General features: G+C 38.8%; 1 protein-coding gene across 2 annotated transcripts in view; it reads left to right on the top strand.

Annotated features, from left to right (window-relative positions):
- The first annotated feature begins 719 nt into the window (after positions 1 to 719).
- slc22a6l (solute carrier family 22 member 6, like) overlaps positions 720 to 10,639 on the top strand; it is a 65,432-nt gene continuing 55,512 nt past the window's right edge. Inside the window, exons 1-11 of one of the 2 annotated variants that reach the window (XM_082141041.1) lie at positions 721 to 1,103; positions 1,896 to 2,385; positions 2,992 to 3,095; positions 3,203 to 3,357; positions 3,476 to 3,644; positions 5,313 to 5,436; positions 5,519 to 5,634; positions 5,718 to 5,932; positions 6,111 to 6,219; positions 6,945 to 7,148; positions 7,964 to 8,457. In XM_082141041.1, coding sequence (XP_081997167.1) covers positions 1,999 to 2,385; positions 2,992 to 3,095; positions 3,203 to 3,357; positions 3,476 to 3,644; positions 5,313 to 5,436; positions 5,519 to 5,634; positions 5,718 to 5,932; positions 6,111 to 6,219; positions 6,945 to 7,148; positions 7,964 to 8,057 — 1,677 coding nt within the window. In that variant the 5' untranslated portion in view covers positions 721 to 1,103; positions 1,896 to 1,998 and the 3' untranslated portion in view covers positions 8,058 to 8,457. Of the gene's footprint in view, positions 1,104 to 1,895; positions 2,386 to 2,991; positions 3,096 to 3,202; positions 3,358 to 3,475; positions 3,645 to 5,312; positions 5,437 to 5,518; positions 5,635 to 5,717; positions 5,933 to 6,110; positions 6,220 to 6,944; positions 7,149 to 7,963; positions 8,458 to 10,639 lie in introns of those variants that run through there. The other variant, XM_082141042.1, reaches the window with a different exon arrangement.

The raw sequence follows: 10,639 nt of genomic DNA, 5'->3' as shown, positions 1-10,639 counted from the left end.
TATTTTTTTATTTGATCAAAAATACAGTAAAAATGTATATTGTGAAATGGTATTGCAATTCAAAATAACTGTTTGTAATATATTTTAAGCTGTGATTTATTCCTGTGATGGCAAAGATGAATTTTCAGCAGCCATAACTCTCAGTAATCAGTCTGCAGTGTCACGTGATCCTTCAGAAAAGCGAATTGTGTAATTTTGCAGATGTGATGTTGTCTTATCACACTTATTTTTCCTCACACAGTTTAAATGGATCTGTATATATAAATATATATATAGCTGCCTTATGTATTTTAAGAAAGAGATTCATCACAAGGGGGTCCTAAAATATTAAAGCATTCAAAAGTTTGAAAACCCTGATCACACACAATGATGACAGCCCAATAAAACTGATGTCATTGCTAAAAAAAATTCAGAAGTGACTTATTCTTTCAAGTATATCAGGTGTATTGTCTTACACAAGACTGAACATATATACTGTAGGTGTGTGCATGTTTATGAGGTACATTTTGAACTTTGAGAGTCAGAGGACATACACACCTGTCTATGGATAAACATCATTAGTTACTCTTCTACTTTGTCAAACCTGCTCTGTCTCACTCATTGCTTGAGTGAACAAAATGTTCTGCCTACGTTCAGCTAAGCAGAGAGTTATGCCTTAAAGTAATTAATTTACCCATAATCCCCTCCTCCTTTCACATTGATAGTGAGACTTGAAGTCCCGCACACTAATCTACCCTGAGTTTTACTCAGTTCCTCACAGTAACACCCCACCGGCTCGACACTGGACCATCTTCAGGACACAGCAGGTACGAGCACAGAGGTTAGCCAAGGGATTCCAGAAGGAGCACAACAACTTCAGTCAAGCTGAGGCATCTCTTCCCGTGCCTCATGGAAAAGTCTGTTCGTGCCACAAGCGGTTTAAACGTGGACCTTATAATCCAAAGCAAACCTTTGGTGCATTTCCACCCGAAAGCCTGAGGAATTTAAGAGCTGATTATACAACAACGCATAACAGTTTCTCTATTTATTTCTCCTATTAAGAATATCTTTCTAGTTCCATTTGTTTTCTAGGGAGAAAATTCAGGACATCCAAGTCACCACAGGTCCGTGCGCACTTGTTTTTTATGCTCATCTGTGAAGCTGTTTATTTAGTGTCTTATTTGTATTTAATTTGTATTGCATTTGAGGCCTACACTGAAAAAAATTGGTATAGAAACAATTTTCTCTCAAATTGCTTGTACATTTAAAAATTAATTACACTGAAAAAATAAGTTCTGAATCATGCACCAATTGTTCTACATATTCTAATCATTTGTTAACAATTCATTACTTCAATGAGCTCATTGTTTCTGCCTTAAATTAATACATTGTTTAAATTAAGACACTATTAGCTAACTGTGTGATTTGTATGTACATTTCTGAAATACATAACTAAGACAGTTACCTCTGATAACAGATCACTCTAAATTGTAATGTTGACATGCATTTTCTGTACAGCTGCTTTGAAACAATATTGTGAAAAGCGCTATACAAATAAATGTGAATTGAATGTAACTGAATGGAAAAAATAAGTAACACATTGAATTAAACATGAAATTTTAAGGTAGAAAGACTGAAATAGTATTTCTTGTAAAACATAAGTAAAATGTAATGTACAACTTTTTTATAAAGTGATGCCAATAGTATTAGCATAATATGTTTACATCTCCATAATATCTACACTTGTACTTTTAATTATTTGGATAAACTCATCTGCTAAATTATTATATTTAAATCTGATATGTTGCAAAGTAATTGTATTGTGATAAATGCAGTGTATTACCTATTCCAGAGCCTATAAGTGAATTTTCCGTAAGGGCTTTTGACCAACATGCCTTATCTTTATATTCCCACAGACACATTTTACAACTCACTTGGCAGAACATTGGGTTATAAACTGTATACCTCACGTGAGGTGTGATACCTGTGATATTCCCTGTTGTTGTGGACATCTGAGCCATGGCCTTTTCTGACCTGCTGGAGCAGGTGGGCAGCACAGGACGCTTTCAGATCCTGCATGTCACCCTGTTGAGTATGCCCATCCTGATGATGGCCAGCCATAACCTGCTGCAGAATTTTGTGGCCTCTGTGCCGCCGCACCACTGCGCCCCCTACGCCAATTTCTCAATGTCCTCCAAGGGGGACATGCTGCGGGCAACGGTGCCCCTGGGCCCGAACGGCCAACCGGAACGTTGCAGACGCTACGCCTATCCTCAGTGGCAGCTCCTGAACAGCAATAGTTCAGAGAGCCTACAGGAAGAGGACGTGGAAGAGATAGAGATGCAGAAGTGTGAGGATGGATGGTACTACAACATGACAGAAATGAGCTCGACTATTATTAGTGAGGTAAGTGTAAAATGTCTTTCCATTATTATTATTAGCAAAAAGTTTGCTTTCATGGTGACATTAATGTTAATTTCAACATTTAATAATACATTTTTAAAATCAAAAGTCGTGTCTGTTTCTATTGCAATGTGAACTAACATGAATAACAATGAACAAAATGTTCTTTTATTAAAATGCTGTAAAACACATTGTTCATTGTTAGTTCATGTTAGCTAATGCATTAACAAATGAGACCTTATTGTAAAGTGTTACCAAAAAAGTAAAGAAAAAGTACAATTTGTGCAATAATTCAATGAAAATCATATATTTGTAAGTGCGCCTTGTGTCACTTTTTTGGGGCACTGAATGACCTCTGCCGGTTCACCACGCAATTGGTAACACTTTATTTTAAGGTGAAGTAGTTACTACATGTAGTAATAACAGTAAATGATGCATAATTACAAGTAACTAAACCTAAACCAAACCATAACTCTATAGTAAGTACATGTAGTTAAATAATATAATACAGTACTTATTTGCGTAAGTACAATGTAACTAAGTTGCCTTAAAATAAAGTGTAATATGTTTTTCCATGTGTGCTTTTAATTAAAATGTTGATTCTTTTAGTGGGATTTGGTTTGTGACCAGCGTGCACTAAAACAGATGAGTCAAACTACCTATATGGGAGGCGTCCTTGTGGGAGCAGTGGTTTTTGGGGGACTTTCTGACAGGTTGTGACAGCTTTTACAGTTATATAATAATAATAAACTTCATTATATAACAAATATGACAGAGAAATGCAGTAGCACACTAATTAAATTCCCCCAATCTGGTGTAGATTTGGCCGGCGCATTTTACTGCTGATCTCTAACCTGATGATGGCGGTTGGAGGAACATGTGCTGCCTTCTCCACATCCTTCACCATGTTTTGCCTTTTCCGTGTCTGCTGTGGCATGGCCCTTTCTGGTCTGGTGCTCAATTCTTTCTCACTAAGTGAGTATAGTGAATAACACAGCTCTGTGGATTAGAGGTTGGCATCTATTCAATTAATTTTTAATTACGTGACATCTAGAGGAGAAAAGCATGAAGTGTCATTGTTGCTTCTCCTTAGTTGTGGAATGGATCCCCACGCATGTGCGGACGGTGGTGGGCACAGGAACGGGCTACTGCTACACCACAGGCCAGCTGATCCTGGCAGCCGTCGCTTACAGCATCAGAGACTGGCGCTGGCTTACTCTGGCCGTCTCTCTGCCTTTCTATGTGTCCTTCCTCTACTCATGGTGTGTCCTCTGCTCGTGACGGTTTCTACTAAACAAAGTTCAAAAGAACAGCATTTATTTGAAATAGAAATCTTTTGTAACATTAGTGTCATATTTGATATGCCCCCTTTCTAAATAAAAGTGTCAAAAGGAAGCAGGAATAAAAAAAGGTAGCACAATCTATGTGCAGCATTATTAAATAACAAGCCAGAGTAACCAAACACTCATTTTACTCAGAACTTCTAAGAAACTTGAATGGATCAACCAGTATACATTGGCAATCACGGACAAAGAACAACTGAAAATGAGCGCTAACACTGGAGCTAAACGGGATAATTAACCAGACACAGGTGAAACACATGAGGGCAAATCAAAAACCATGGCAACAGATGAATTAACACATGAAACTGAACTGGGAACAAAGCTAAACTAAACACAAAGTCCTATTCAAGCAAAACACAAACACAGATCAAACATTACCCCCCCCTCCCAAATAAAAAACAACAAAAGGTCCAACAGAGGAGGGTAGCAGGGAACTTAGGAGGAGGATGTAGAGCCGGCAGAAGGGATAAACCAGGACGAGGGAGTAGATGATGGGGTTGTGGGCCGAGGCGCAGATGAAGGCAGAGCGAAGACTGACCAAATCGGAGCCGGAGTGACGAAGAAGCCCACTGGAGCCTTAAGGAGGACGGTCCCGGGTGGTGCAGAGGGAGTAAGGAGCCGAGGTTGAGCCAACTAGTCAAAGGGTCAAGGTGGAGTGAAGGGCTTGGAGGTATGAGGTGGAGCTAGAGGGTCGACACACCAGGGCAGAGCTGGTGAACAGGAAGACCAAGGCGGATCCGACCTGCTGAGAGGAGCCAGCAAAGGAGTCGAAGGGCTGAAGGGAGCCAGCAGAGACAGGGCCGAAGAAATGGATAGAGTGGGCAGAGGGTTACGAGATGGCCTCCTTGGCCAATATTGGGCAGGCAGAGGAGGGGGGAGTGGGATGCAGGGCGGGAGCCTCCTTGGCCAATATTTGGCAGGCAGAGGAGGGGGGAGTAGGATGCAGGGTGGGAGCATCATCAACAACAGTGACATGGTGCTGGGCGACGAAACAGACTTGGTGCTGGGTGACAAAACAGACTTGGTGCTAGGCGGAACCAATGGCAACAGGAGATCCTGGGAAACAACCTCCTCCAATTCCTCACACAATTGATTAGAAGTTATGCACAGCTCACCCTCAGGGAATGGACAAGGTTCCACGTCATGCCCAAGAACTCCACTAACACACACTCTGGGACAGATGTTGAAGAGCTCAGGTGTCAGCTCTGGCATGGACTCCCGGTCTGCGGTGGGCTCTGGCTTACTATCCTTTGCGGGCTTGGGCTTGGGTTCTAGGTCCGTGGAGGATTTGGGTGCTGGCCTAGGGAGGATTGGAGTAGATAATTGCAACAGGCAAGGGGCAAGTTAGTCTGGGGCATGTTCATCTTCCATCTCCTCCACGACAAAATCAGAACCTTACACAAACACATTCATATGTTTATTAATGTTTAGTCTTTTAAATAAGTCTATAATATTAAGTGATAATTAAAATAATTACATAATATTACTATTATAAATAAAAATCCATTGTAGGAAGTCAACCACCAAGTCAGTGTTTATTTTACTCATATGTAGCAGTAGTCATGTTCAAGTTTTTATCTTCTGCAGGTGGTTCTTAGAGTCTGCTCGTTGGCTGGTCCTGACCAAGAAATCAGAGCAGGCAGTACAAAACCTCAAAACGGTGGCTCGCATAAATGGACGCCGTGCAGAAGCCGATAAAATCAACCTTGAGGTATGACTTTATGAGGGTTGTGTCAATTTCAGCATCCTCCGGGTCATTCTGAATGCTTATTCTGCTGTGGTTGTGCATGCAGATGTTGCAAGAGTCCATGAAGAAGGAAATGGCCTGTTCACAGGGGTCTTACAGTGCTCTAGACCTCCTACGCACATCCACTATGAGGACCATCACCGTGTGCCTTAGCGCAGTCTGGTCAGTCACCCAATCTCATTCAGTAGTACCAACCAGCATTTGAATTATATCACACCTGTGACCTTTGAACTGTAACATCTCAGGTTCTCAACCAGCTTCGCCTACTATGGCCTCTCCATGGATCTGCAGAAATTTGGGGTCAGCATTTATCTTATCCAGGTCATCTTTGGAGCAGTGGATATACCAGCCAAAATCTTGGTTACGATATCCATGAGCTTCTTAGGACGAAGACCATCTCAGTGTGGAGCTCTTGTACTGTCTGGTGTGATGATACTAATTAATCTTCTGGTGCCTTATGGTGAGAATTTGAGCCTGGTTAGCAGTAGAGCGCAGTAATAATAAAACTGCAAATGTGAAATGAGACCATTGTCACATAGGGTCACCACAGAAATTGGACCATGGCGTTTCAAGTTTGACATTCACATGGCTGATCATGGAACTATGTGTTTGTGACACTTATTTTTGTGCATGTGCAGATATGCAAGTGTTACGCACCAGCCTGGCAGTGATTGGGAAGGGCTGCTTGGCTGCGTCATTCAACTGCTGTTACCTGTACTCTGGAGAGCTCTATCCTACGGTCATCCGGTAATTAAATCCTAAAACAACATAAAACAAATTCCCTACGATTCACAGCTTAATTGCACTTGTCCACAATGCCGTTACCATATCTTGAACATTACCGGGGGAGGGTTGTAATGGTCTTTTTATTTAAAGGAAACAAATAACTAAAGGATTTAAAATGGATTTAAGGGAATAAAGAAAAAGACAGAAGAGCAGTAATAGAACAAAAATAATATATATCTTTTAAACAATTTGAGCTATATGCACACATTCACTTTTATACATAACACAAAATGTTTCTTGTCATGTAGGCTAAATAATTCAGCCTATTTTCAATCTGACAAGTCAAATATTAAATGGTTAGCTACTTGCATCTTACCTCACAGTCTTTTACCATTAAAAACGGTAGTGTTGCACTAGAATTCATGTTTGATGTTTGTGAATCCCTTTTAGTTAAATCCCACCTTCTTTGATTTAATTGGTCATGTCAATCCGCCGACTGCAGACCAGCCTAAAAATGTCACTTTTAAACCTTTTGTCATTCTAATAACAAATAGAGCAGTATTAATTTGTCCATTTCTAATTTTGGGGGGAGGGACTTGTTTCCCTTAAATGAAATGGTGGTTACGGCCCTTTTTGCATATCATTTTGATTCTTTTTGACAAGCAATAACAAGAATCCCAGAATCCCATATTATTTTCCAGTGCAACTGATGTCAACGTATGCAATTTTCTGCTGTGTCCTCTCAGTCAGACCGGAATGGGATGGGTGTCCATGATGGCTCGGTTTGGAGCAATGGTGGCCCCCCTGGTGCTTCTTCTGGGAGAGGATTCCCCATGGCTATCTGGTCTTATCTACGGAGGGGCTCCAATTCTCAGTGGGATTATCGCCTTCTTTCTCCCAGAAACCCTTGGACAATCTTTGCCTGATACTATGCAGGATGTGGATGACAGGTGAGCCAGTGCACTGTAAAATATAAAAAGTTGATTTAACTTAAAAAATAAAGTAACTAGCTGCAAAGCATTTTTGAGTTTACTCAACTTCAGTGGTCGAAGTAGTGCCAAATCATTTTTGAAAGTTCACTAAAATGATTTGATTAAGTTAATTTTACCTTTCTTCGTCAGTTCATCTAACTGTCAGTCCAACTCAAAGAAACAAGTGAGCACAACTACAGAGGCCTGAAGTTCACTGAACTCAAAAAACAATGTTTTAAGTTGATTCAACTTTCTCCCAATATCTCACCCATATATTTGTATAGCCCTCACATTAAGAATCCAAATGCAGGGAGTACAAACCATAATGTAAATACATCACAATACAAAAGACATTGCCATCATTACAAAAAAAATTTATTGACAATTCTGCAAAACAGCACATTTTCTGTCTGCATGAAGTACATGTATTAAAAGGTGATGAAGTTATACTTCACAACGTTTTGCTCACCCTCAAAAAGTGACAATTTTAACATGTTATATAAAAATATCTGTGGGGTATTTTGAGCTAAAACTTCCCATACACACTCTGGGGACATCAGAGACTTATTTTACATCTTGTAAAAAGGGGCATTATACCACCCCTTTAAACGACAAAATCAAAACATTACGTTTTCTCAACTTAATTGTCTGTGTTCTTTGTGCTGGTTGAATCTGATCATGATGCAATTGATATCGCAAGAGAATGTTACGTCAAAAGTTAAAGTGCAAGTGAGCAAAGTGTCATTGTAAATTGGTAACCATAACATGTTTCTCAACTCTTTCACTCATTATAGAGGTTTAGGATGGACAAATTCTAAAAGATTACCTGAAAAAAAGGATTTGGCCAAGAAGGATCCCAGTTGTGTCCTCCTGAAAGAGTCTGCCTGAGACGGTCATCACTGCAGAATATGACATAAATGGAGATGATCATTGCCATACAGAAGAGAATTTAAGTGTTATGATAAAAACAACCAACGTTTGTAAATGGGGGTTTGTGATGTTTTTTCGTTTTGTTTTTCTGACTGCAATTAATGTAAGTTAAAAGTATTATTTACTCGTACGAAGTGAGAAATATAGCTTCATATGGAGCTTTGTGCTCTTTAGAAATATTTTACTTGTGTGTATGTGTGTGTGTGTGTGTGTGTGTGTGTGTGTGTGTGTGTGTGTGTGTGTGTGTGTGTGTGTGTGTGTGTGTGTGTGTGTGTGTGTGTGTGTGTGTGTGTGTGTGAAATTTTTGTTTTATTACATGAATGATGAAAAGAAATAAAGAACACAAATTGTTGATGAATGGGGTTTGTGTTTGTTTTGTTGATATTTATTAGAGCTTCCATAAGTAGTTTTCTGTAAAATGCATCCAAATGAATAAATATAAATAATGTATTATTAATTATTTAATTTCATGTCATACTGTCATTTAGCCTGTTGGCTCTTGGTAGAGTGACTGATTACATAATCTATCAGATTAAATTAAGTTATTTTGTATTTAATTAAACTATTTTGTATTTGAGTGAATAAATGAGTGACAATTTTGTAGGGCTGAGCGAATATGGGTAGAACTCTACTGCCCTAGTACTTCAGAAACCCCTTTTATGTGAATTAAACGTGGCACAATGGCCTTTATCATCACAGTAGTGCAAGGGATTCATCAATTTGCTGAAAGAGGACTGTTGGGAGTGGGACACTCCTGGTACAGGAGGGTTCTGTCTCGAGAGACAGAGTCGTTTACACCTCAATGACACATCTGTACTATTTGCTTCGCATGTCATGCGTTCCACTACATACTATAAATCAACTAGTGTGGTCTAACATGTAACTATGTCATGTTTGGTCTTATCTGACAGCTTATAAACTGAAATGAATGGTGGTGAACTTAATAGATCTAGGTACTGTTGCTTAAACATGCATTAAGAAGAATATGTTAATGTTCTTCTCCCCTTCTTGATCACCACCCATTTGCCTCATCTTTTGGTTTCCTGTCGGTCGGTTTTGTTGTTGGTATTCCACTCATGCTTAACAATGCTTTGCTCGGGGTATAAGAAGGAAAGGTAACTTTGATCTGAGAAAGACTTTAACTCTGCCACTCCTGCAGGGTGCTTAAACCCATACTATGAAAAAGGATTTTACGGCCTCTTCTGCACAGCAGTGCATTATTTGTTACAACTAATTTTTCTATGCAGAATTTTTTTCTTTCTACTGTCTGTATATTTAAACATGTAAATACTTGATAAATACTTATTATTATAAATACTTAATAAATAAATGTGCCTGCTTTAAAGGCTTTGAGAATCTTTCTTTTTATCACTGATGATGTTGAAAGCTTAAGTGATTATAACTTTCGTTATCTAAACGTTCAGGTTAAATCCTCCGGTTTCCTATCAGTTCTTAAAAAGACCATTACCTTTAAAGAACAAGAGGTTAAAGAAACAACTTTAATTGAGTCAGATTCATTATATTGGAGTCAGGTAAATAACTGAACTATGCACTGAATTATGCAATTATTGGTTCAAAACAGCAGCGTAAGCTTCCAGCCTTACAATTTCATATTTGGAAACCGAAGCTAGTTTGTCTGTATAGGCTATCTCAGTATTACACAAATGTTTTGTTTTTTTGTCTAGCCTTGGTTTTGTATGGTGATTTCAATTGTAAAAAAAAAAATTGGGGGTATGAAATCTATCCTTCAAATATTCCAATATGGACCCTTGTAGCAGACTATGATTATGCTTCCACATATATTGTCATTGTAAATCTTGCAAAGTTTTTATAAAAAAATAAATAAAAATTATGCACATTTATAACACTACTTTGTGTTATAATTCCTTAGCATAAACTTACAAAAAATGTAATACTGCTGCAAGGGTGTTTCAAATGGTTGGGGGAGTAACGATAAGTCTCTCCTCTGACTGAAGGTCAATATCTTCTGAAAAGCTGTTTAAACACTATTGTATTTTTTTTTATTTTGCTATTGGACTGTAGAGTAACTGTATTTTCTGTAGTCCCATCCACTAATGTAGACGTTTACCCAATGACTTCTGCTTCCACTTATGTCATTTTGCTATTAAAAGATGTTGTCTTGGGTAAAAAAATGGAACACAATAACAGAATACTGGGATACAACTTGTCAGGTTTTGAGGTGAAGGGATGAGGTGAGGACACAGGCGAGGACACTTAAATTAAACAAAAAACTCTGGATCCAAACACACCAGCAGACCAGGGCAGAGGAGAACCAGGCAAGACAAGGCAGGGATCAGGGCACAACGGGAACACTGTGCACTGATTCTTGAGAGTATTATTTTAAACACATGCTCTATAAAATACATGAAATTTAACCTGCCCTGAGGTCACAATGTAAAACTGCCAAACAAAAGTGTTCAAAAATGCAACAAGTTCAGAAATATACATTTAAATTGAAGGGCAGAGATATCTAAGATATCAAACAATACATGCTGAATTAAATTTTCCATAAAAAAATG

Source organism: Leuciscus leuciscus (genome assembly GCF_965113295.1).
Source record: "Leuciscus leuciscus genome assembly, chromosome: 16".
NCBI lineage: Eukaryota > Metazoa > Chordata > Actinopteri > Cypriniformes > Leuciscidae > Leuciscus > Leuciscus leuciscus.
This window is presented reverse-complemented; position numbering and strand designations above follow the sequence as displayed.